This window comes from Sceloporus undulatus, chromosome 2 (assembly GCF_019175285.1).
Source record: "Sceloporus undulatus isolate JIND9_A2432 ecotype Alabama chromosome 2, SceUnd_v1.1, whole genome shotgun sequence".
NCBI lineage: Eukaryota > Metazoa > Chordata > Lepidosauria > Squamata > Phrynosomatidae > Sceloporus > Sceloporus undulatus.
This window is the reverse complement of record NC_056523.1, coordinates 330,562,768-330,590,681: the sequence shown is the minus strand read 5'-3', so window position 1 is coordinate 330,590,681 and position 27,914 is coordinate 330,562,768. Positions and strand designations below refer to the sequence as shown.

The 27,914-nt window shown below is 43.0% G+C and overlaps 2 protein-coding genes across 6 annotated transcripts in view; one reads left to right on the top strand and one right to left on the bottom strand.

Annotated features, from left to right (window-relative positions):
* The window catches only part of LOC121924166 (myogenesis-regulating glycosidase-like), a 718,305-nt gene that overhangs the window by 414,886 nt on the left and 275,505 nt on the right, over nt 1-27,914 (top strand). The gene's annotated exons all lie outside the window — the stretch shown is intronic.
* DNAI1 (dynein axonemal intermediate chain 1) overlaps nt 1-27,914 on the bottom strand; it is a 202,341-nt gene that overhangs the window by 78,070 nt on the left and 96,357 nt on the right. For both annotated transcript variants that reach the window (XM_042455324.1, XM_042455325.1), the window contains exons 14-18: nt 25,506-25,595; nt 23,632-23,719; nt 21,923-22,002; nt 14,419-14,567; nt 12,593-12,692 (exon numbers count right to left, since the gene is read on the bottom strand). In XM_042455324.1, coding sequence (XP_042311258.1) covers nt 12,593-12,692; nt 14,419-14,567; nt 21,923-22,002; nt 23,632-23,719; nt 25,506-25,595 — 507 coding nt within the window. The remainder of the gene's footprint in view (nt 1-12,592; nt 12,693-14,418; nt 14,568-21,922; nt 22,003-23,631; nt 23,720-25,505; nt 25,596-27,914) is intronic.

The following is a 27,914-nucleotide window of genomic DNA, read 5'->3' as shown; positions in this document are numbered from 1 at the left end:
TTTGCAGTCAGCTAACCTAGCAGGAAGTAGAGGAGAGGAGGACATGGAGACTTGTCCTTCCCAGTAGGCTTATTTTGATCCGACAGGGTTTTCTAAACTCAAGGTTCCATAACTTAAAACAGTAGTTGCTGTATATGTGTTTCCCCAATTGTCGTCTTCTTGCCTGGCCACCCCCTTCTGATCAAACTCTGATGTTGCTTGGCCACATGTCCTGGTTTTCATCTGTAAAACGTTGGAAAGTATGGCCTTCTTCTCCCACTTCCCAGAAAATTACTTACTTAGAAGTTTATTGTTAAAAGCTAAAAGCCGTCACAATATAAAATAGATCCAAACAGTAAATACAAAAACAGTATTAAAAAAACCAAGGCATAAAAACCACAAATAAAAACATGGTAAAATTAGTAAAAGAGACCCATCAACAAAAAACAATAATACATCATAAATGATAAAATAATAAAAACATAAAACTAGAATGGTTCTAGCCATCATTCCAATCAAGAAAACTGATTCTAATCTTGCTAGCAGCTAAACCAAATTTTGCTACCATAGAAGTAACAAATACGTTGTTGCCGGCCAAAAGGACACAAATCTGCTGAAGGCAAGATCATTCGGAAAGGGATTTTAAAATACAATCAAGAAACCTTTGTCTAGGAGATATATACAGAGGGCAATGTAGAAGGTAATGTTCTATGTTCTCCACTTCCCCAGTTTTGTAGATACATAGTCTTAGATGGACAGGAGTGTTATTATATCTGCCCGTCAAATAGGCAGAAGGCATACATTGGCACCTTAGAGCAGTAAATGCTTTTCTAGCAGGGGCCAGAGTAAGATTATTAAAGTAATGCTCTAACCCAAACAATGTCTTGTACAATGGGTACCAAAAAGAAAAAGAAGAGTTCGAGAGTGCAAGGAGATCGGCCCAATTGGAAGCAAGAGAAATTTTCTCTTTAATCAGTTGCTTGACTCTACGGATGGCATAATTTGGAGTCCGCATTAATCTCATAGCTCTGCAATATTGTTCTAACTATAGATACCCAGGAGCTTGGAGAGTTAACAGATATTTGTTCTAAAAAACATTTTTGGGAAGCTTGGAATCACTCATGGATAACAACTTTAGCCAGTGGAAGGCAAAAGCGGTATGAGTACCAGCTTGAAGAGTAGTTTGGCCTGTTTCAGCTCTCAGAAAAGAGACAGGGGTACACTTAGGGACAGCCAACAGGGATCTTAAAAATAAGTTCTGAACAGTTTTTAAATGTGAGACACTGTTGTATCCCCAAATTTCTGCTCCGTATAATAACTGAGGAACAATTTTTCTTTGATAAACCTCGATAGTAGGTGCTACTAAGTGACCTCCTTGAAGTCTATCAGAAAATTACACTGAGAAGCAAATGGCCTCTGATATTGGAGAAAAAATATCTAGCCATCCTGACTAGTACGTAACTACTAAAAGTCACTGTCATTGTTGTTATGTGCCTTCAAATCAACTCTGTGTTGTGGTGACCCTATCCTAAGATTTTCTTGTCAAGATTTGTTCACAGAGGGTTTGCCCTTGTCTTCCCTTGAGAATGAGAGAGCATGACTTGCTAAAGGTTACCCAGTGGGTTTCCATGGCCAAGCCAGGATTTGAATTCTGGTCTCCTGGAATCCAAGTCCACTACACTCAATCCACGACACCACAATTCCCCCTAACCTCCATGAATTTATGCAATCTCCTTTTAGAGCCTTTTGGAGCTGCCAGCCATCTGGTGACAGCAAATTCCACCATCTAACTCTGCCTGTGTGAAGAAGGACTTTCTTTTATCTGACACAAGTCTCCTATCAGTGGAATCCAGGCACAAGATTTAAATATAGGACATGACCTGGAAAAGAAGGACATCCGGTCACCCTGGTCATGTCTCCCTTCACTCACTGCTTTTCTAAACTAAGCATCTGCCCCACACTTTTGAAACCTTTACAAAAAAGGAGTCAGGATCTGTGGCCAGGAGCAAAATATAATGATGCCACTGAAGGATGTGGGACTTGCAGAAAAGTTACTCCTATCCAGATCCCACTGTAGAGATTCAGGCATGACCACGACCCACAACCTTTGCAGGCTTTTATGTTTCGTGCTCTTTAAAAAATCCATTAACATTTCTGCCCACCTGAGCAGGGCTGTTCAAGTTCACCCGACTTTTGCTTGGCATGAAATTCTGTGACACGCCTGCAAGAACCATGAAAGATTAGAAATGGCATGAGCGGATCTAGGAGTATAATTAATCGGTCGGTTTGATGGATGTGGGTGGGTGGGCTGATTTCTTGCTTTCTTCATGGCATTAGCCAAGGTGCCTACTTGTTTTTATAAGGCAAAGGGAAAAGGCTGCACTGGGAAAATCTGATGGATCAATTATTTTGGATTTTTATCTTGATACGCTTTATCCTTTGTCTGGTTAAAAGCCATGTTTTTTTTTTAAAAAAAACACCTTCAATTGCAAACTACCGTAGTATCACAGGATTTTAGTGGTATCTGGCAGCCTTGCATCTAGTCATCATTTTTTGCAGATCAATTTTTCCTTTGCTTGTCTTCTCTTTTATTTATCAATCTTATTTATTTATTGGCTATTTTCCAGTTTGAGCTATCAACAGTGCAACAAAACTATTTTGATAACAGCTAAGGGACAGGAGCTCGTTCACATTACACAGATATAGCACTATGATTCCTCTTAACTGTCATGGTTCCATCCTGGAATTTGTAGTTTAGGGCAAGGCACTGAGAGTAGTTCTCACCAAACTACCAATTCTAGGATGCCACAGGAGGTAGTTAAAGTGGAATCATAGTGCTATAATAACTGTAGTTTTCAAGGGTCCTCAGTTGTGAACAGATTCAAATCACTCATCTTGCTTTTCATAAAAACTCAAGCAGCGACCCAAGGCAAACTACTCTTTTTTAGTCTCAGTCCTTCCATCTGCAATATGGGAATAATGGCAATGGCAATAATTCTGTTGAACCAATTTTGAATTGCTATTGTAAAGACTATTGAAGCAATGCAAATAAAGTTCTTTGAACACTGAAAATACTTAGTGTTCTTCCCCATTTCATGATTCTTGGATCAATGAACTGTAATTGGTACTGACCGAGGTATGTTTAATCCTCATTAGTTTCCACTCCAAGGTGCTTACAGAGTTTGTAATAAAAGCCACCCTAAGCCCTGGTTCTGGGAGAAAAGTGTAATGCAAATCAAATGGAATAAATTAATGAGAGAGAGGGGTTGAATGTCAGTTGCAGAATGCCTGCTCTGAATGCAAGCAGCTGAGGTTGAAACCCTGGTATTTTGTGCTAAAATGCCAAGCTTGGTGTGAAAAAGTGATATCTCCAATGGAAATCTTAAAAGCATGCTTGAGAGGATAGCTACCAGTGAATTAGCTGGTCTGACTTGGTATGCAGCTGTATATGTTCCTAAACTGATTGAGTATAGGCTGCCCAGAGCAAAGTGACCAGATGTCATAACCACAAAGGGGGACAAGGCACCACAAAATGGAAGACATTCAAGAAAAATGTAGGAGATGACCGAATAAAAGCTAAAGCACTAATAAATCCGTGCTTCTTGTTGTTGTGTGCCAAGTCATTTCCGACGTATGGTGCCCAATCACGGGGATTTCCTGGCAAAATTTGTCAGAGGAGGTTTGCCATTGGCTTCCCCTGAGGCTGAGAGAGTGTGACTTGCCCAAGGTTACCCAGTGGGCTTTATGGCTTGGAATTGAACCCTGGTATCCAGAGTCTTAGTCAAACCACTATGCCACACTGGCTCTCTTAGTCGAAATAGAGGACATTTTGGAATTCCTCCTGGACAGAAGGTTGAAATGTAGGAGATTTCCTGGGAAAGGAAGACATCTGGTCACCCGGCCCAGAGATCTCCTTCTGATCCAGTGTAGACAAACAGCATTTGTTGTTAGCTGCCTTTGAGTTGACTTCACCCCTGCAAATGAGATGTTTCCAAGTCCCCCTCTCCTCCACTGCTCTGCTCAAGTCCTGTAGGCTCAGGGCCATGGATTGAGTCTATCCACCTGGCGCACGGTCTTCCTCTCTTTCTACTTCCCTCCACCTTCCCCAGCATCATTGTTTTTTCTAATGAGTTGTGGCTTCTCGTGATGTGTTCACAGTATGACAGCCTCAGTTTAGTCTTCTTGGCTTCCAGAGAGAGTTCAGGCTTGATCTGTTCTAGGATCCATTTGTATTAACAGCATACCTGCTCCTCAATCCAGGTGAGGTTCTGGATGAGAGCTAGCATAGCACAGTGGTCTGAGTGATGAACTACAAGTGTGGAGACCAGGCTTCAATTCCCCACTCAGCTATGAAACCCAGTGGGTGACTTTGGGCAAGTTACAAACTCTCAGCCTCAGGGGAAGGCAATAGCAACCCTCCTCTCAACAAATCTTGCCAAGAAAACCCCATGATAGGGTTGCCATATGTCGGGAAACGACTTGAAAGCACACAACACACACACACACACACACACACATTTAGGCTGTGCACATGATATTGTAATTTAAAGGTATAATTTTATAAGGTATAAGGTAACTTTATAAGGTAAAATGTTGGAAATGACTTGAAGGCACACAACAAAAGCTGGAGAGGTCCTGCTTTTCCACAGTGATGTGGCTTTTATATGGTATGCGTATTTTAGTTATATATTATTATTATTAACATTATTATTATATCTATATCCCACCCTTTCCCCAAAACTGGGACTCAGAGCAGCTTACAAGATTAAAAACAGTACAATTAAGAACACAGAAAAGGGTTGCATTGAAACAGAATTAAATCATTACAATATTAAAACGGAGCCACCTTGGGTCCCTTTCTGGGAGAAAGGTGGCATAAAAATGAAATAAATACGTAAGTACACATAAGAAAGTAATATATCATAAGGGGTCCATTCCCCCACCTCAGAACTAAAAACAAACTCTGAGGCTGAACACTGAGACAATGGCCAAGCAAAGGATAATGTCTCAGACACTGCCAACCTTATACCTTATACTGGCTGACAGGGACTCTGGCTCCATTCACACTGCAGAAATAATCTGGTTTGACACTACTTTAACTGCCCTGGCTCAATGCTATGGTATTCTGGGAGCTGAAATTTGTGGTGGCCCCAGGACTAATTCCATAATGCCATAGAATTGAGCCAGGGCAGTTAAAGCGGTGTCAAACTGGATTATTTCTGTAGTGTGGATGCAGCCTCTATCTTCTTAACTGGAAGGATGACTTTGCAAATGAGATTTTCATGTGGACCGGTGTGGTCTTATGGATTCCTTTTAGCACAGTCTACATGACTGCAGATGAAATAGGGATGTAAATCTTGGAGTATTATATCCTTGCGTGCAAGGACAAAGAATTTCTCCCCCACGTTGGGGAAAATGAAACCTTTCTGTACAGTTTTTGCACAGTATTTGCAGATCCCAAAGCATTTCAAGAAAATCTTGAAAAGCAGTAGGTGTTTACAGAAGTACTGTAGGTGTTTTCATGCACAATCTTTTGTATTTTAAAGCCACCTTCTGTTTTGTGCAAAAAAATATTCCATGTGTTTTGTGCATGCAAAGTGGATGTCTTTTCCACATAAACATGGTTTTGGCACAAGACACCACTTGCATTTTCTGAAAACAGAACTTTTTATGCAACCTCCCTTGTTTTTATTTGAAAAGTACATTTTTCACACAAAAACAGTTTCAAGAAATACACTTGTTGTGCACACATTGGTTTTTCACAAAACAATTTTTTTTGCATAAAACCGACATGTCTTTTGAAAAATGCAATTCGCTTGGAAAAATGTAATTTTTGCATGAAAAGCACATTTTTCATCGGGAAAAAATTGTTTCCATAAACACACATCAGGTTTTTTTAATCCAAAAAACACCCATTTTGCAAACAAAAAATGCACTTTTGTGCAGAGTAATTTCTCAAAATTCTTCAAGATGTGTGACTAGTGGTGAAAACTGCACCGAATTCTCACCTTTGTGTTATTCTTCCCAATAGGATAGCCTGCGTTTTTCAGGTGGGAAGCAAATAATGGTGAATATTCTTTCTATCCTGAAGATGCACAAATGAAAAGCAAGTGAGAAAAAGGGAAGATAGAGGAAGCCGAGTTCATAAAAATCCCCATTAAAATATGGAAGCATACATTGAGACATTTAGCATAAAAATGGATAGTGTAAGAAGCCTGGATTGTCATTTGAGACCCTTCATTTGAGACCCAAGGCAGCCAGCCATCTGAATCATAGGTGGAGAGGCTGGGCCTGGGCTTGTTTTTCCTATTAAGGTGGTGTCAAAGTAGTACTGAGACAACTAATCTGTAGGGAGACAGGATGAGTGCCAATTTCATTCCATGTCGGTGAAGGTGCACATTATTTGCCAAGAGAGAGGAGGAAGCTGCCTGAGGATACGTGACAGATGGAATACGATACTCAGCCCCATGGAGAATGGAATACAATGCTCTAAATATAGCTGTTCTGTGAAACCAACCACCCCTGCCAGGATACAGAGCGCTCTTCTTTTGCACTTTTAACAAGTGCAGGTTTTTTCAAACCTGGGCTCTGTTTAAGGACCAACTATAGTCTCCATCCAGACTATAATCTCCATCTGGAAAAATAAGCATTCTTTGGTAAAGAAAAAAAATGAAAGCATCGCTTATCCTTCCTTTTCACAGCACTGTCAGGCAAAAGGAAGGAAGGAAGGAAGGTAGGAAGGAGCAGCAATCCTAGAATGAGCAAAGCCAGCCAGAGGCTGTTTCCACACTGCAGATTTAATGCACTTTGACACCACTTTAACTGGCATGGCTCAATGTGATGGAATTCTGGAATCTGTAGTTTTGTAGATTTAGCTTTCCCTTTCAGAGAGCTCTGGTGCCACAAAAAATACAAATCCCAGGACTCCAGAGGACGCAGCCATAACAGTTAAAATGTGTCAAACTGCATTAATTCTGCAGCATGGCAGCAGCTAGAGGAACAGATAACATTTCCTTGTCAGCTCTTCCCTTCCTAGAGAGGCTCTTCACATCAGCATAAAATAAAACAATAGCAGCATTGCAGAGTACTTTTTGAGACCTACATGTACAATGCCCAACAGATCTTTTAACAACCTTGTCATGTAGGTCAAATATTCTGCATTATCCCTGCACTTGGGTGGCCTGAAACAAAAACTGCTTCCAGACAGAGAGAACCTATCCCTTTTCGTTCCATGTTCCAGATCAATCCTGGGAAATTTCAGGTCAAGAAGGAGCCACCTAAAACCGAACAGATTCTGTTCAGACAATTTGCACTGGTGGGCATAATTTGTCACCAGTACATAGTGCTGGGTGAAATGGTGACAGCAAGCTTGAGGAAGCTGAAGATTAATGGCAAGAGAGAAGTTTGCATTTTTTATGAGAGCAAAAGAAATCAAAATAGTTAAAGTTTTCCCATACCTTGTATCAAACATTGATCAGAATGGAGAGTGCAGTGAAGAAATCAGAATAAGAGTAGGAATGAGAAGGGCAGTGATGAGAAAACTAGAGAAGATCCTAAAGGTATATAGCTGAGCACTAAAATTAGAATCATCCAAACCATTTTTCATCACTATGTAGGGATGTGAGAGCTGGACAGTGAAGAAAGCAGATAGGAAGAAAATATATTCAATGTGAGATTGATGCTGGAGGAGAGTGCCGAGGATACTGTGCATGAAGGAAAAAACAACAACAAATGGGTCCTTGAACAGATCAAGCCTGGACTCTCCCTGGAAGCCAGGATGATCAAACTGAGCCTGGCATACTTTGGCTACATCATGAGAATTGATGGGAAAGACAATGATGCTGGGGAAGGTGGAGGGAAATAGAGAGGAAAACCACATGCCAGATGGACAGACTCAATCAGGGAGACCATGAGCCTGAGCTTACAAGGTATCTCCAATTGGGATATCTTGAGCAGAGAGGTAGAGGATAGGGGGACTTGGAGAGGTCTCATTCACAGGGTTGCCATGAGTCAAGGCCAGCTAACAACAAAGCCCCCACCAGCCCAAGGGAGCTTTGCCACAGGATGCCAATTTTGGTCCAATTGGTGATACAAAGCACTGCTCGGTGCTGTTTTGTTCTCAGAAAAGGGCAAGCCTTCTTCTTTTAACTGACAGAAAGTGGTTCAGAAAATGCTGGTACATTTCCAGAAGGTCACTGCTGAGCTTACGGCCTTTTGAATTTCCAAAGGTTGCTACATGCGGTGATGAGGAATTAAAGGCCCTCGGCAGCATCTATCTAAGAAGCAGTCAAATCAGTCATTGCACGCATGGAAGGCTGATATTTATGGTGAGATCCGTCATCACAGTAGGGACAGCAAGTGCTCTGGGTCTGGGAGTGATGTTTCAGTCCAGGGGTCCTCCAGAGGTTGCATGGACTGTTAGAAAAGACCCGAAAACAAAGTTTGGAAGAAGCCCTGTATTGGAAAAGGGGTGGAAGGGGCCCTTGCATCATATTCAAAAGGTAAATTGCTATCTCAAAGCCTTCTAAGGCTCTCTTTTGCACTATACAATTATTGCATTTTGATATCACTGTGGGCCCATTCTACGGAATCATGGGATTTGTAGTCTGATGAGGTATTTAGAATTGTCTGCCAGAGAGCTCTAGTGCTTTGTCTAACTACAAATCCCAAAGAACTACAAGTCCTGAGACTCCAAAGGCATGAAATGCAGTTAAAGTGGCAGGGAGTCCAGAGGGATCAAGGGACACAAAAACAGTCTTGGGCCCCATGTGATCCTAGGACTGTACTTTCTCCATCCTGGGATAGCTCCAAAAGCACCCACACAAGGAATCCGTGTCTTCCAGCTTCTCTCATCTTGGCATCCGACAACTGGACTTATTTTAATTACTTAAATACCTCCCCAACAACACCACTGACAAACAGCCACTTTGTGAAAACTCTAATCTCCTTTATAACACAGTCACTTACCCTTTCACACCTTGGCTGAAATGACCTAGGACCTATCCAAAACCTTTTAAAACTCATTAGGTTTTATTGCAGTAACACACACATCATCAAAGCTAGATGCCCTAAATGTCTAACAATGGACATACTGCTGAGAAGCACAACATACACAGTTTAGTACCAATTTGGGATATCTGTTTGATAAGGTTATGAATAAATAAGGCTATGTATAAGCCACCAATCAAAATAGTAAGTGTGGTCAAGAAATCAAAAGAAGGATAAGACTTTGAAGGGCAGTTATGACAGAACTAGGTAAGATTCTGAGGTGTAGAGATAGATCAATCAATATCAAAGTCAGAATCCTCCAGGCCATAGTATTTCTATGTATGTTTATGACATAGCTGGCAGAAAGCATGGTATTGGAGAAAGGTTCTATGGATACTGTGGACTGCCACAAATCAATCCATTCAAGAGCAAATTGAGCCTGACCTTTCCCTAGAAACCAAAATGAAAGCAAGGAAGCCATGGCTGTCCTGGGTTTTTGGCAGCCAGGGATCTTGCAAGATTATCACATGCGACTTCTAAACTGCAATTAAAGATAGAAAGTAGCACCCTTGGTGATACTTATCACATGATGTTGCTTCCAACCCATAGCTGCTGTGTTTCCAAAAAATCGGTAGGGTGTCCCTTTTCAATAATGGGGGAAACCTGTCAAAAAGCTCCCACTCGCACTGCTGAGGCATTAGTCCTATGGTGTGATAAGTTTCTTCTGCTTCAGTTTTGGCGTTGGATAGTCATGTGGCGTCACTCTCTCCTCCCCCCCCCCCCATATTCCCAAGCATATTCCCCAATGAAAGGCACACTGGGTAGGGCATATGCCAGGGTGGTGGAGTTAAGCAGGAGTGTGGAAGAGAACGCAAAGAACTGTGCTTTTGGAGGACATACAATAAGCTAAGCTCCCAAACTTGTATGCATCCATTTACTTTTACTATCATGATTGCAGCAAGAATAGGGCTCCTGGGACAATGTCCTCGGAGGTCCCTCATTCAGAGGGTCATCATAAATAAAAGCTGACTTGTTGGCCAGCAACAAGCCACCTCCTTCAATCAGACCACAACTCCCATGATCTCTAAAAGTTTAAAGATCTTTGGCAACTTCCAAGAGAATACTGTTGGAGCAACTAATGGAGGACTGAGAGTTGGTCAGCTCAAAAGCCCATCTAGTTGAAAACAGTATACAGTCGGCCCTTGCTATACACGGGTTTTTTATATGCTGATTCAAGCATCCACGGTTTGAAAAAAAGTATAAATTTCAAATATCAAACCTTGATTTCCCATTTTTTAAAATAAGGGACACCATTTTGCTATGTCATTATATTTAATGGGACTTAAGCATCCACGGATGTTGTTATACACAGGGGATCTTGGAACCAAACCCCAACGTATAACAAGGGTCCACTGTTCTGTATACTATTTTCAACAGGGGTCAGCCAGATATTCCTAGAAATCCTACTAGCCAGACACAAAGGAAAAAGTCCTGCCCTGCTGTTGGTCCCAAATCAGTATTCACAGGTTGACTGTCACTGAAAAGGAAAGATCCAATTAGCCAGCAGGATTTAATAGTCTTCTCTCCACCTGAAACCATGGCCACCTCCAAATCTTATTTCCTTAAGATGTGCTTTACCACAATATCTACCTGTTTCATACTGTTACCAACCAACAGCAAATGGATCACAGGCAATCAGTCCTGGGCCATTCATCTGGAACAATCTGGGGCCACCGCAGAGAGACAATACTATATTAGATCTCTCTTTTGCGAAGAACTTATCTCCTTTTCGAGGGAAAGAGCAATTATCTATTAGGGCAAACTTGGTGGATGTTCCTGAATACAAAAGCCATACATTGCCTGGCTGTGCCTTCTGTAGTTTTATGTATCCTATTAAAGCAGATTTCTTTCTGGAATTAATGCAGCCAGTACATCATTAGGTGGTGGTATTGAATTATCTGCAGTAATTGAGCTGTGCTGTTAAAGGAGGAGGTCTCTGGGACAAATGAGCTACGAAGAGCAATCCTCATCTCCCCTGACGTGGGATAGAAAGGTTTCAGCTGAAGAGGAACATGCAGTGCAGGGCTTCTCTAACCATCGTCCCAATGCCGCTCCATCATTCTATTCTCTCAAAGCCTGACAGGTTTTCGCAGCCATGCTGCTCTTGTGGGGACTATATTGGCAGCCATTCTTCCCAAAGCAGGAGAAGGTTGCAGGTGTCTCTAAACGGGGGGGGAGTCCCTCCACCTTTTAGAAGAAGCATTTCATAGCCTCCAGCCATGACAGTTAAAGTGGTGCTGCACCAGATTATATCTGCAGTGCAGATGCAGCCTTAGGGGGGAAGGAAACCTTTTTTAAAAAAATTATCTCTTTCATAGGGCACGCAGCAATTTCCGCAGACTCTGTCTCCCACTGTCTCAAGACATCTAAGGCACCAGGGCAACAGCAACAACAGTGAAACAGAAAGCGATTTGCTTCTTCTTATTCCAAAATATTTCCTGGGTGTCACATTCTCCTGAAACCATTGCTTAGAAGGACTTCTGCCACCTCCACTTCTTGGTAATGTATACCTCCATATATTTATGGAAAAATCAAGGAAGAATTTTAGCTTGCCCTAACTGTAAACGTAAATCAACGGTAGAATTAAAAGATACAGTCATGTTAGTCTGTAGAATCAGTATATGGAGAGATTTTGTAGCACCTTTGAGACTAACTGAAAGAGAGAAGTTGGCAACATGAGCTTTCATAGACTTAAGCCTATTTCTTCAGCTGTATTAGTAGACTTAAGTCTACAAAAGCTCATGCTGCCCTCTTCTTTCTTTCAGTTAGCCTCAAAGGTGCTACAAAATCTCTCTATGTACTAATTCAGCAGTGACAAGAAAGCTTGTGTATTTTTCTCTTCTTGGAGGTTTTCAAGAACATTTTGGGCTGATGGGAGTCCAGGGTGTAGGATCATAGAGCTGGAAGAGAATCCAAGGGGCAACTAACCAAATCCCTTGCCATGCAGGAAATCCACAGCTCAAGTATCCCTGGCAACATTTTACATACATTTTACATACTGCAAAGCTCCTTTCCCCCAGTTTAATTGTTTGTGCATTTTGGTGTGTGTGTGTGTGTGTGTTTATGTGCCTTCAAGTTATAGGATTTTCTTAGGCAAGGGGAATACTCAGGTAGTTTTGCCAGCTCCTTCCTCTAAAACACAACCTACAACACCTGGTATTCTTTGAGAACTATATATTCTCCCACAGAACATATGAATGGAAAGGAGGTCTAAGGAGTTCACTTTTGAATTCACAGCCTGGCTTTCAAAACATTGTTTTAGATGAGGTCCTGCTGCAAGAAATTCTGGTGCTATGTTGCAATATTTATACGTGGATGTGTTCAACATGCATGGGTGCCGGGGCGGGGGAGAGACTTAGGTAGCACTCTTAGCAGGTCAGATCTGTTGCGGGTCTGTTATGTAAGTGGCAGAGTACTGTGGTTGGGTTACATCTGCAATTGGCACTGGAATGAGAAAGGCTGCTGGTGCAACTGCAGTATGAGTGTCTGCCTGGTGCAGGAGAGGGATTGGATGCCCACATGATCGGGTGATGGTTCCAACCAAGGCATTCTTCTGCCCTCTTACCTTGCCATCAGTGCTAACAGCAGCAAAGACAGTGGAGGAATAAGGCGCCCAGGCCACATCGCCAACAGCAGAGTTCAGGTCATAGATGAACATGGGAGTCCTGAAAACAAAAGATCCAGGGAGTCAGGAGACAGTTGTGGCCTTTTCAAAGGACCAGGGAAGGACGTCTCTGAATGTAGTTAAGAGCAAGTTCAGACATAGCAAGGAAGGCAGGATGGCAGACAGGCAATTCATATACAAGAAAGGCTTCAGGCTGGGCTGCAGGCTTCAGGGAAAACCTGAGAGCGGGCACAGAGAAAGCAGCAATTTAACCAAGAAATATACCATAAGCATGTTCAGCTCAGCAGGAGGAACTGGGCCAGTTCCTGAAAGAGACAACTGTTTAACCAGCCTGATAGTGGCTTTTCCTGCACCGTATTGCCTACACAGGATGCCAATGAAGCCACATAAGGCTGGAGACGGAGCTGCATCAGTTGAAGGTAGATATAAATAAATAAATGTACAATGGCAGGAATGGTCAAGGTTTCTTAAGGCATTTTTGGTCCCCAGGTGGCTGATCCCTATAACCAGAGAGGGACACATCAAAGCCATTCTGCTAGCAGGCACAGCTGGATGTATATATTCCAGATGTTTGTCCCAACTAGTATCCAACTAGTATTCCTCTTCAGACTGGGGCTGCTTTTCTGCCATCCCTATAAAAAGCACTCTAAGCAACTTCTTCTTAAAATAACCCACTCTCTTTGAAGGAAAGCTGTGGCTGGATCACAGCCATGGGAAGACTGCAGTTCACCCCCGTTTGTCCCCCTGTCCACTGTTATGGATATGATGACCAAGTCTAGATGAAGGTGGTTTGGGGCCTAGGAGCAATTTCCAAAATAGGGTTTCCATAGTCCACACAGGTGTGTTAGTTTAGAAGTGATGGCACAGAAATAAATACATAAATAGAAAGCATAATAGACAGTGGCCCAAAAATCTTCATAGATGAACACATTTTCACCCCTGCAATTACTGTGAGATGATAGCCTGATTCCCAAGAGTTTTATCAGTTATTAAAATATTAGACCAAATACTGATGGTAATAGCAAGCTTGGGAGACACCCTTTTAACTGTCATAGTCCCATCCTATGCAATCCTGGGATTTGTAGTTTGTTGTTGCACCAGAATTCTGACACAGGCAATATGTCTCACAAAACTCCAAATCCCAGAGTTCCATAGCACTGAACTGTGGCAGTTAAAATGGTGTCACACTGCACTAATTTTGCAGTGAAGATGTAGTCTTGGAACATTGTACCAATTGAACTGTTGATAATCTGGCCTTGGACATGAGCAACAACCTCCCACCACCGCCACACTATGCAGGGGCCTCTCAGTGTCTGATACAGGGATGGAAATAATATTCAAAAATATCTGGATAATTATTATAATATTATATATATATATATATATATATATATAATGCGCAAGTATTGAGAAGCCCTGACAAGAAGAAACCTGGCTGGACATGGAATCCCACAGTTTGGGGCTTATCTGTACAAAATTTGGTTGACTTGCATGGAAAACATTTCTGCACAGGAAAATAGCAAAGAAATATTTTTTTTTGTGCAGAAAATTCTGCTTCCTACACAGAAAACCTTGTTTTCACTTTTAAAAAATGTGAATTTTGCACAGAATAAACCCTCAATTGCAAATAGCCTTCAAAACTGTGCAGTCTTTAAAGACTTTTCACAGCAAGAAGCAAAAAATTACTCAGTGCTTCCTGCAAGAAGAAATTTAGTGAAGAATTACCTCCCTACTCTGGCATGTAGAGGCTACGTAACTGGACCTACTTGATGGTGTGGTCCCAGATCTTCACAGTCCAGTCAGAGCTGCAGGAAATGAAGACCTTGCTGTGGAAGGGGTTCCAGCTCACAGCATCAACTGCCATGTGGTGTGCATGAAAGATATCCAGGAACTGACTGGAGTAGGACTTGGAACACTGCAAAAAACACAAGGGATCACTAACAGCAGCCAACATGATCTTGGAGAGAGCAGATGCTGGCTTCCCTCCCTGCAGCACCTTGCTGCTTATTACTCTATATTTTCCTCTAGATAGCAGCTTTCACTTAACACATAATACTGCTCTATCCCTCTTTGGCATCTTGTGTAGAACCTTTGCTCATCACAGTAATTTTCTTATGTATGGTACTGTAATGCTGATTCTAGTTGTGACATTAGGCTTAATAGATGTATTTTTAGAGCAGGGCTGGTGGCAGAATTTCTGTTTCTCAAAGAGAAGCCATGGCAAACTAAGGCGCGTTACAAACGGCCATAAGGGACGTCCTCAGGACGCCCTAGTTTTAAAAAGGGGTGTCACTTCTTGACGCCCCCAAGCCTAATACGTCCTGAAGACATACAAGATGGCGGCGCCCCATCTACAAGGGGGCCTCCATGATGGCGTCACAAACGCGCTGCCTCCAAATGAGGCGGCGCGGACATGACGCCATTGCGCCGCACGAGGGCGCTTAGAGCGCCCTTTACGCAGCACAAGAAGGAGCTCCGTTTCGGAGCTCCTTCTTGGTTTTGCGTCGCTGGGTGCAGCCTTCAGACAGCTGCACCAGCGACGCCAAGCGGCCCCTTTCTCCTCCTCCCCGCAGCCTGGAAAGGGGTGTTCTTGGGGCTTGAAGCCCCAAGGACACCCCTTTCCAGGCTGTGAGGAAGGGGCCTTTTGCTGCTTCCTCGCGGCCCGGAAAGCGGCGGATTGGGGCCTCAGCGGCTGCCACTCTGGCCATTGAGGCCCCGATACACCGGGGAAAGGGGCGGGTACAGGCCGCTGCTTTTTGGCGGTCTGTAACCCGCCTAACATATGCAAATGAAAAGGATCAGGGGTTCCAGAATGTTCAAAGGCCTGGTCTAACACTCCCCAATTAGTGTGAAGTCAAAGGTTTTCATGGCCGGCATCCATAGTTTTTTGTGGGTTTTTCAGGCTATGAGGTTCTAGAAGAGTTTATTCCTGACGTTTTGCCAGCAGCTGTGGCTGGCATCTTCAGAGAATGCTGGCATGGAAGAGAGTGGGGTATATATACTATTGGTTGAGAGGAAGCGATTTGCATGCTAATCTGTGTATTGTTCTGTTGTGAGTGGCAAGGCTTCTGGGTGTTTAATTAGTGATCCTTTGTCTGCTGGGAAACCCTCTGACCCTGGATGCTTTTCATTTGCATTTGCTGGGTCTTGGTTTTGGTGTTTTTCAGGACTGGTAGCCAAACTTTATTCACTTTCAGGGTTTCTCCTTTCCTGTTGAAGTTGTCCAGGTGTTTATGGATTTCAACTGCTTCCCTGTGCATTCTGACCTAATAGTTATTGGCATGGTCCAGAATATCGGTGTTTTCAAACAACATTTTATGCCCAGGATGGTTTATAATGTGTTCTGCTACTGCTCATTTTACCAGCTGGCCCAGTCTGCAGTGTCTCTCATGTTCCTTGATTCGTGTTTAAACACTGCGTTTGGTGGTCCCTATGTAGACTTGTCTGCAGCTGCATGGTAAGCGGTAAACTCCTGAGGCTGTGAGAAGGCCTCTCCTGTCCTTCGCTGAGTGCAGCATTTGCTGGATTTTCATTTGCATTTGCTGGTTTGTAGACCATTTGGAGGTTGTGTTTCCTCACCAGTTTCCCTATTTCTGTGACTCCTTTGATGTATGGTAAAAACACCTTCCCTTTGGGTGGGGGGGTTTGTTTCTCTTCACTCCTATTGGTTTTTCTGGGTCTGGCAGCTCTTCTGATGTCTGAGCTTCCTCTCAACCAACAGTTTATTTGATTGTTTGTTTGTTTGTTTGATTGATTGACTGATTGATTGATTGATTTCTATCTCGCCTTTCTCCTCCAAAGGGACACAAGGTGATTCACAAATAAAAATATATACACCACTCTCTTCCACGTCAGCATTCTCTGAAGATGCCATCCACAATTGCTGGTGAAACATCAAGCCCAAAACCCCCACAAAAACCTATTCCCAATCAGTTTGGCTGGCTGTCGAATGATGGGTACTGTATTCAAGCACATCTAGAGAGGTCACCAGGTTTGGTAACTTTGGCTGCCATTTCAAAATCCTCTAGAATAAGTAGGGTGTGAAGTGTTGTTCAGGAAACAGAAGCATGGCCATCACTGACTAGAAAACAAGGGTGTATCTAAACTGTACAAATAATGCAGTTTAACACCACTTTAAGAGCTGTCTCTCCATTTTATGGAATGCTCAGATTCGTAGTTTTACAAATGTCTTTCATCTTCTCTGCCAAACAGTGCTGATGTCTCACAAAACTACAAGTCCCAGGATTCTGTAGGATTGAGCCATGGCGGTAAAATTGGTGTCAAACTGCATTATTTCTACAGTGTAGATGCACCCTAAGAAAGGCTAGGGACTGATCCCTGAGCAGACGAGGGATCTGATCAGGAGCAGGCAAAGACAGAGACCTTCCTACAAACTGTGGCTCCCTTTTAGGAAAACTGTATCCTCTCTTCCTGCTTTTCACTTATTAGGATTTGCAGCATCCAACCTTTCTACTGAGCTTTGAGAGGAGAACATTGAACAAAAAGGACACAGCTTTGCATGCTGCCACTCTTCTATCAGTCCAAGCAGTCAGGCCTTCCCATGAAGAACTGTGCAATGAGTGACACAAAAAGGATGCTGAAATACAGTAGGTGCCAAGGGGAGAAGGACAACAGGTCTTAAAGAGCAGATTTAGGAAGCAGATGAATGGTTACGGTATTTAGGAGACAGATGAATGGTCATAGATAATGGAAGTGGGAGCTGGGATTCGATAACTGGTTTTTGAATAAGAGCCTTGCCTGGCATTTTGAAGGCTGACAAGGTTATGATGAGCTATGCCATTGCACAATTCTTCATTGTTTTTTCTGCAAGAGTCTAATAAACCTAACTTTTCTGGATTTCATTTTAAAATAAAGACAACCCAACCCATTCCTCCCTTGCAGTTACTTCTCCCTTGCCTGCACATATTAAGCATCTGTACTATATTTCCACAAAGTTTTATTACTTGTTGGTATCGTAGACCACTCTACTTCTCAAATTCATTTCTCCTGTCAAAACCCCAGCAACATCAACATTAAACCCATATTGCATGTGACAGATGTTTGGCCACAATCATTAAGAACCAGCATTTGATGTCAGAATTGAGACAAGATCAACCAGAAACACCAAAGACCTTTCCCAGATCTCTTGCTGGACAGCTCTCCAGGAAAGCAGTGTTTTAAAAGTTGAGCTTTGGAATATGTGAAGGCCTTCTTGCTAAACTCTTCTTCCCAGCTAAATTGTCCTGGTTCACATGACAGATTAGCCTTGTTGGATTATGTTGACCATTTCATGGTCAACAGTACATGTGAAAGTGTACTAGGAGTCCTAGTAGACCACAAGTTGAACATGAGTCAATAGTGTGATGCAGCAGCTAAAAAAGCCAATGTGATTCTAGGCTGCATCAATAGAAGTATAGTGTCTAGATCAAGGGAAGCAATAGTCCCCCTCCAGTCTGCTTTGGTCAGGCCTCACCTGGAATGCTGTGTCCAATTCTGGACACCACAGATCAAAAAGGATGTTGAGAAGCTGGAGTGTGTCCAGAAGAGGGTGACCAAAATGGTGAAGGGTCTGGAAACCATGCCTTATGAAGAGAGACTTAGGGAGCTGGGCATATTCAGCCTGGAGAAGAGAAGGTTAAGAGGTGATATGATAGCCCTGTCTAAATATTTGAAGGAGTGTCCTATTGGTGATAGAGCAAGCTTGTTTTCTGCTGCTCCAGAGACTCAGAGCTGGAGCAATGGATTCAAACTACAGGAAAAGAGATTCTACCTAAACATTAGAAGGAACTTCCTGACATTAAGAGCTGTTTGACAGTGGAAGAACCACCTGCCTCGGAGATTGTTGGAATCTCTTTCCTTGGAGATTTTTAAAAGGAGGCTGGATGGCCATCTGCCAGGGGTGCTTTGATTGAGATTTCCTGCATGGCAGGGGGTTGGACTGGATGGCCCTTCAGTTCTCTTCCAACTCTATGATTCTATGATTTCAATGTCTCTGAAATTCTATAAATGTACAGTTGAGACTAAGCTACTGGCCCCTGCTGAACATGCATCAGGGAAGCAACAACACTCCATCAGTCTTAATGATTCCTAAGCCAAGCATCATCAGTATGTTCTTCTGTCCAAGAAGAGACATGCCAGCCACAGGCAATTTAACAGGAGATGGAAGATGCCTGACTTGGCTGAATGTTTATAGTTTTGTTTTGGTGCAAAAGAGTTCTTCAGGCTGGAGGTTCAGCCCAGGAAAGAGGCTCATTCAGAGGGTTGCTGCTGCTGCTGCCACCACTTTGGCAAGACCTGAGGCTTTGGGGAATGTTATTCCACTTGAATATAATTCTTCCTCCAGGGGGGCAACATATTGGGACTAAAAAGCCCCCCCTTCCTTTTAAAATGAAACTAGAAGTAACCAATTGGCAGATACCAAGACGACACTCATGGAGATGAGGCTCAAAAAAACAATGAAGAAACCACAAAGGGACTCATTCTGGGGCGGTTTCCAATGCCACATTTTGCAAGGCAATTGCAATGCAGAGACAGAGGAGCAGGGAAGAATTGGTGGGATCAGTGGCAGCTGGTGGCTCCCATGTCAGTGGAGCAGTAAATCCATTCCAAGATTCAGGTGTTAATCCAGAGTTTAAAGGTGAATTTAAAGGTGAATCCAAGGTTTCCAGGTGACCTCCAAGGTAAGTGAACACTACCCCCCCCCCAAAAAAAATTGGCACATTGGACAGTCCTGTTAAAATTAGAGAAAGTCCTAAGGCCCCGTCTGCATGGATCAAATAAAACATCTTTTCTCTGTCCTCTCAGCAAGGAGTCCGGATGATGCATGGACCAACCCCTGGTTCTACTGTGAATGGTCTGGACAATGTCCAGCCTGTCCAGCATTGAACTGACTCTATAACACCCTTAAAAAAAATTAAGTTACTTTTTGGTCTGGATCTTCCTGGTAGATCTGGAATCCACCACTGCAATGCTGGGTGGCTATCTGCACATGCATCTTGCTGTGCCATCCATTGCGGCTGCCACTGCCACACATTGCTCCCCCTGAGGTCAGAATGAAGTGCCCAGACACATGATTGAGTTTGGACATTTTTTGGCTTTGGGAGGAGCAATGTGCAGCAGTGGCAGCCATGACAGTGACACAACAGGACATGCGTGTGAACAGCCACCCAGTGCTTTCTATGGAGGATGATGATGGGATTGTGACCTGAGAAGGTTGTTTTGCATACACATAACACCTGAAAGTACAAAGTACTTTCCCCCAGTAGAAAGAGTTTTCCTTTGTCTGAGATATTCATGTCAATTGTTCAAACATTTCCTCAATCTCCTGACCATTCCTCTTCCTAGGGAAAACCATTTAGCAGTGAGGTAATCCATTCATCCCAAAATGGCTGCCCCAGGACATGGTTTTGGGATATATATGTCACTACCTAGACACTAACAATTTGGTCTAGTCTGAAGCAGGACAGAACTTCTGCTTGACTTAAGCTGGCCACCCCACTTGCTGCTATTGAGCCCTCTCCATCCCTTGATATTTATTATTATTATTATTATTATTGGAGCCACGCTTCAGGATCGGTACAGTATTGCCATTAACAAGGGCTCTATGTTTCACCTTTGGCCACCTTTGTTTCATTAGTTCTTGTGTGTGTGCATGCATGTGTTGATTAGTGTGTTAATCAACTACTGTACAAAGCATATCTGGAATTGCCTTTGTAGTTCTGTGCCGATAAATTATTATTATTATTATTATTATTATTAACCTTTATTTATAAAGCACTGTAAATTTACACAGCGCTGTACATAACTGGACAGTTTCCTGCCCTCAGGCTTACAAAGAGAAGATCCCAGGCTGAACGTTGCCCTAGCCAAAGGAATAATTCAATTGAGCGAATAGATTCCTCTATTAAATATTAATTGTGGGTTGTCCCCTTCCTCCCAGGATCCCAGCTTTTTGGGTAACAGCAGTGTGCAACACCAACAGCTGGAGACAGTTATGAACTGTGAATCAGTTCCTGGTGAGCATGAAATGGCACTAGTTATATCCTACTGGTGGGCATCCCATCAGGGAAACTGGTTGGCCATTCTGGGAACAGAATGTTAGACTAGATAGGCTTTTGGTCTGATCCAGCATCAAAGCTTTTTTTATGTTCTTCTTGTTTCCACAGCTATGCCATCCTCATAATGAAACAGAAGTCTAATTAAAACACAACACTGAAGAAAGCCCTTAATTAACCTGTACCGCCCTTCCTAGGATGCTACCTTTCGGAGGATAGTCATATATCTGAAGGGCTGTTAGAGGAAGCACTATCTGAAGACAACCTTTGAAAGATGGGGGTTTCTGGCCATTGTAGTTCCTCCCAAAATAACTTTCCTAAGTTTGCCCACATTATACACTGGCTTCTTTTTCTACAGTTATCTCTGTGTACATCTTTGTTCCTTCATGGCTTCTGTTCACAATGCTGCTGCCATGGTTTCCCCCCCTTTGAATACCTGCTCCCAGTTCCCATCACAAGAGACTCCTTTGCGAGGCCCAGATCCATTGTCAGAATGTGCAGCAGGCAGGGCGGCTGTTTAGCACTCACATCCGCATGAATGCAGAAACAGTTTATCTGCACAGAAGGGCAGCAGATAGGCCTGGCTGTAATTAAGATAATGACTCCTTGGCTTCCAAAGAGCTTTTAACTGAGCTTCTTTCTGAAATTTGCCATAATTGTTCTGTGGCTAAAAATTAGCACATTATCAGGCTGATTGTTGGAAGGTTTTAAAGGCAGCGGTGTTCTCTTCTAATAACAGTTTAACAAATATGCTGAAGGGAGAGTATGGCTTTGGTCGTGACTCCCCATTCCTCCAAAGTCTTAAAATCCCTGCATGGCAATGAATTTGGAGAACAACTTTCAGGTTTCCTTTGCCCAATATTTTTTTTCCTGCCAAACCTAGATAGTTGAAGGATATGCATCTTAAAGGCACTGGATGGCTCACTAGCTTCCAAATGACCCTCCCGTGACAAGTTCTTGTAGGGGGGAAATTCTTTTCCACAAATCTAGTTGGTACAATCTGTTCACCATTTTGCTTTGGTACTCCATTTGGGAAGGATGTTTGTAAAGACAGCTATTCACAAGCCCTAGTCTACACTCCAAATGTCAGGCAGGCAAGTCTCACATACAAACTGAGACCCAGTAGCCTTTCAGGGCATGCTGTCCGACGTACCAGGAAATGCCAGGGGCCATGCTGCAAAAACAAGATAGCTTGCCACAGGAAGGCTCTTCTTACCTTGTAGATTTTCCCTTCCTCTGTGCCCACAAGAAACAAATAATCAATCTTCTTGTGAAAGTCAAACGAGGTCCCACAGCCTGTTTGGAAAGCAGAAAAGGAGCATAAGGAAGGGAGGAAGATATATGAACAGCCAGTCTTCATTGTTGTATCCCTATGGGGCTTCATTTTTCATGGGGCGCTCTACTCGTTCAACAATTCCGGCAGCAATTCAGGTGGATTAAATGACCATTTAACCAGGAGAAGGAAACACTGGTGGCCTCTTTAGGCTGATCAGGAGCCATGAATGCATTTAAGTTGGCCTAGAAGCCAAACAAAAGGGCTGCAGCTTTAGGCTAGAAGAAAAACTGTTTTGCTGTTTTGATCTAGCTGTGCTGTGCAGAGATTTTGCCAAAGCAGCATAACTGTTGGATGCTCAAACCTGGGCTTATTCTGCCTGAGAACTAGCTCTGGGCCTGTAATTCTCACGGCTACCTAGAGAACAGTGTGAATTTCATAAATATTAAGTCTTAAGTAGTTTTTTTCCCCTTACACTGGGAGCTGTTCTGAGAAACACCTTGGATTTCTCACTGAGCGAAAAAAAACAGAGTTCTTGTTTCATGGGATAAGAGAAGTTCCTTCCTCTGAGGCTCTGAGGAGAAGGAAGCTGCCTTTCTCTGCCTATGTTAAAGATGGCAATTTCTCATTCTTGTGCACAAGGATGAATAATTTCTGTAGTTTTTCTCCCTGCTGCTGGGATGTAGTGAAGATTTCTGTGCACTTCTTGGAAGGAATTTGCAGCTTGCCAAGTCCTCCAGGAATTAATCTACCCAAAAATACTCAGGGGCCAGGATCCTACTTTGGGGTTGCACAGTGTAAATACTGACATGTGGAGTTAGGTAGAGATTGCGCTCCACAATCATTGTCTTGAATGGCTATGATGAACCAAGACACCAAATGTGCAACCAAATGAACAGCCAAGTGTGCATGCACATCCATGCAGTGTTCAATGTACATCCATGGGCAGTGGCACTACACAAACAATCCCGCTTCTGCAATCTTAGTCTGAATTATTCTGCCAGGAATGAATGGAAATATTCTTTCCTTCCTTACCAGACAACCCTTCTTCTTCCTCCTCCTCCTCATCTTCCTTCTCCTCTTCCTGTCTAATGTATTTCTAATCAAGTGAAGTCTCACCTCTTATTCCTTGGAGGAGGCCACTTGATTATTTGAATGTAAATTCCATGGCTTGCTAAGAATCCCAGCCTTCAATACCAGTGATATAGAGAATGGGTGGGTGGGCAACAAGATGGAGATGGTGGGGGGAATTCTCCCGTTAGGCCACATCTACACACACACAAAACATTGCAAAATATCTCCCTTTTGGCCACATCCAAGGCAAAAGCAGTGACTGGAAGTGATGTTGCATCACTTCTGATCACCATTTTGGTCAGAATAAGGTCCCTTTCTGGGAGAAATGCAGCACAGAATTGAAATAAAATAAATAAATAAGAATGTATGTAAGGTACTCTGGGTGCATCAGAGGGGTTTGCATGCATTATTTCCCAAAAATCTCACTAGCCATTTTTTTAAAAATTGGGTGGGGATTGGAGTCACTAGCAGAGAGTTTTGGAGGGCACAAAAGTAGGGTGCAAAGGCCACTTAGGACCCACAGGCTGCACCCATTCCACCCCTGAGCACAAGAATTGAAGGGCGCATTCAGCCTGTACCAATGGTGTTCAGCTGCAGGCCCTCTGGCCCTTCCATCGTTGTCCCTTCCACCAGCAGTTTGATGATATCCGTATGAACCAGTTCGTTCTGTTAGGGAAGAGGAGAGATCAGAATAGTCATTGGCATTGTTGCAACAATGAGATGTCGTTTTGGAACAGAACATTGTGTCGAGGGATTTCAAAGAAGGGGAGGATCAAACCACTGAATGTTTCATGACGGTGGCTGTTGGTGGAGAATTTTAATGAGAACCTGGACTGTCCTATGTGTCCCATTGTATTGCCTTACAAGTCCATCTGTCATATTCACAGCTCTGTGCTGTGGTGTCTATCTGAAGACCACATCACACACATTCTTCTTTCACATAAAGAAGACCAGGGAAATTGGGTGTATCTTCTATGGAAGCAGTATTGCTCAGGTAAGTCAGGACTGACAGCAACAGATCTAATAAAACTTGCCAAGGGCAGAAAATCCATTCCTCCTGCTATCTCTCACATATTATAAGAGGCAGACTTTAACCTCTGCCTAGGACACACATTGTCCTAGATGTACGCAATGTCTTTGAAAGGAGAGGACTGAGTTGGGCTGGCATGAAATGACCCTGAGTGATTTACAGCAATTCTTCTGTGAGGAACCAGCAGGGTTTTTCCTCAGTGTGTCAGGGACCAGCGTTATATTTGTGTCCACTGACTTCAAATGCTTCTTTTGTTCCTGATAACTCACTACAGACAAGCAGCCAATAGCTCATGGATCCACAGACCACTACTTTGAGGACCACTGATTTACTCTGCTTACATGTCAGTCCTGTGCATGTTGATGCAAAGTTAAATAGGGTTTATTCCCCAAGAAGTATGCTTACAATGACAACTGTGGCCTTTTTGGGAGGAGATCTGGACATTTCCCACTCTATGGCAGTTGGAAAATTTGGGTCAAAGCCTTGGTATGAGAGCGAAAGCTTTGGATTTCCTCTGCTAGTGCTGTGGCCCCAATCCAACCTCTACTTTTCTGTGGCTTTTTAAAGCCCAGAGGTGGGAATAAATAATAATAATAATAATAACAACAACTTGAGACATGGCTAAAACCAGCAGCTCATGGGAATGAGATAATTTAAGAGCTCTTGGGAATACATGATCCAGAAAATTATCATTTAGCACACTTGCATCTTAGGTCTGTACTTTAAGGATGACCTCCAAAACTCAGTGCTCTCACTCAAATTCAGCTTTTCATAACAAAAGGAATGGAAAGGAAAGGAGCTGAAAGATGTCATAACAGAACTGTATACAGACGTACTCAGTCTTAGTTTTCCCTATGTAGTTTACTCCTGGGTAGGCTATGAAGCACCAGCATGCTGTAATGGTTTGAGTGTTGGACCAGGACTCTGTGGGACCACAGTTCAAATCCCTGCTTGGCCATGGAAACTAATTGGGTGGCCTTGGTCAAGTCATACTCTCACAGTCTCATAGGAAGACAATGGCAACCCCACTCTAAACATATCTTGCCAGAAAACACTGTGAAAAATTTGCCTTAGGGGGTCATCATAATTCAGAAATGACTTAAAGGCATACAACAACAAATTGTGCATACAGGTTTGCTGTTTATGAGGGGCCTCTACAGTTGGGAATTGTGAAAGCTAATGCTGGAAGGATAAAACAACTTATTTGGTATCTCCATTTTTCCACACACTGTTAGCAGTGTATCGGTTGTTGTTGTTGTTGTGGTGGTGGTGGTGGTGGTGGTGGTGTGCCTTCATTATTGCATCATAATTATATACAGTAATCATAGTAGTTCTAGGAAGGCACTAGCGCCTCTCCATGGCTGAACCTAAAAAGTCAGTGCAGAGCTGAATGCGGCCAGCTAAGTGGGAGGAAGCGATTACCTTAACCAGTGTCCAGGAGACAATGCGTCCATCGGAAGAGACTGAAAAGAAGTTCAAGTTATTGTCCATGTCATCTTTCTGCCACTTGACCTGGGAAGGAGAAATGTAGACAGTATAAACAAAGACTATCCAACAAAGCCGGGCAGATAGAAGTAAAAGAAATCACCCTCTCTGAATCCCAAGGAATGTAACTCCTGTCGTTGCAGTGAGAGCATGAAGTTGTGTGGTGAATGTATGATGAATGCTCAGTCAGGATGAAATATTGACCTGGTACCATCTTTATTCATTTTAGTGTTTAGGGAATCATGCCCATAAATGACAAAGGATGGAGCTACACTGCCCAAAGGATTCTGGTCCCAAAGCTGCCTCAGATTCTCCCCATTACATCTGCATTCCAGAATGATGCTGGGCAGCTGACTACGCATGTGTCCTGCTGCCAATGCCACCACTGTGAGTTGCTCCCTCTGAGGTAAAAAATGAGGCACCCAGTGTCAATCCCATGGCTGGGTGCCTGGTAGTGACCTCAGAAGGAGTGAGCCACATCAACAGCAGTGGTGCCAGGCAGCACAGTGGGACATACTGGCATCTCCAGCTGGTTTTAAACTGGTTTAAGGAGGGATGGCCCAGATTCAATGCAGAGCTGCTCTCAGGCCGTGAAGACAGTCCACAATCAAATCAGTGATTTTGAACACAGAATTTGAGCTCTTTGGTCACAGTACTTGGGCTTCAAACCACCAGATTCCAGGCCTCCTTTGGGGAAACTGAGTTTGTCTTCTCTGTTCAAACAGACAGACAGACAGAATTACACAGAATACGGTACTAAATTAAAGCAGCAGTCCTACTAAACCAATTTTCCTGGAATTAAAAATCACTGGACATGATGGTACTTACTTCTGAGTAGAATTTTGAACTGCATCACTTCAAAAGTAATATTTCTGGATGCTCATTTGCTGGCTTTTAAAAATCCAATTCCCTGCATGTAGCTGTGAGGAAGAGTTTTTGTGTGGATCTTTTCCTCATGTACTTATTTACTACATCAAGAACTTTCTGTGTGCAAAAATGATGGAGGAGGCCATCACTGAGTGGGATGATGATGATGATGATGCAGCAGCTTATTTATATCCCTCCTTTACACCAAAACCAGGGCTCAAGGTGGTTTACAAATTAAACTTTGCTGATGAAAGTGCAGCTTTGCATGTAGAAAATTAAACATTCAGTCTCTAGTTGATAAGGTATTAGGCAATAGGTTGTGTGGTATCCCTGTCACTTTGAGAGAGGCAGGTGATTATACTAAGAGAGATTCTGCAGTGGTGGCACCCATCTAGGGAACGTCATCCCCAGTCCTACCTGGCACCAACATTATAAAGTTTTCAACAGGTGGACTTTTGTTTTTCTTGCAGGTTTAAGAACTGCAACCAGTGCCTTTATGCCTTTGCTGCACTTCTATTCCACTGTTAGCTTTTATTTTGTTATTTCCCCCCCCCCCCAGTTTTATTGTAGTTTTGTGTTGTCCACGTTTAATCACTGTTTTATTTGTATTACTGTCACAAGATAACTGAATTCCACCTCTTGGTTATAGGGTGAAATAAAGAAATGGGGAAGATCTCTAGAAAGCAGCTGACAGAGTTGAGACAAGTGAAGTTGAAGAAATAGTTTAGCCTGATTTATGGCAGCTTCCTATAATACGTAATTCAAAAGCAAGAGGTGCCCCACACCCCGATGTCTGAAGCGGTACAATCTAGTGTCACATTTTGAATAAGATTTAGAATAGTCCTGATTGGCCCATGAAACAAGTAGCAGTGCCTCAGTGGGACAGAGATCTGCTTGATCCAATCTAATCCTCTACACAAACAGCTAGAGAAATCAGACTTTTGGATGGTAGAACTGAGGTTGTGAGGATGAGGAAAAGTGCCTGGAGACCAATGAGAGAAATCTCAGCTTGAAATCAAATGCCTTGCAAGTGATCCAATTTCCCAATGTAGAAATTCAATCAGACAAGAAAGTAAAAGATGGCCTGCCACACAATCCATCCGCATATTCAACCATGCTGGCCATTCTGATTCAGCAACATGAAGGTGGCATTTGTCTCTGCACATGGCAGGCATAGATTCCTTTTGGCATCACCTGTTATAAATGAGCCCTATTATTGTGGAGCTTACCACATACTTCATGCACGACAGTCTATTCATACTATTGTACTCTGAAGCACCAAAAAGGACAATTACAAGCTGAATAGTGGATTTCTCAGCACTCATCTCCGCTCCCCTTTCTTTTCATTGGTGGAGGGGGGGGGGGACTGTGGCCCCTCAAGTCTGGTCTTCTGGTCCCTGACAACCCCAACAGCCCTAGAAAAGGTAGTGATGTGAGGGACTATCTACTCTGAACACATTCAAATGTATCTGAGGAAGT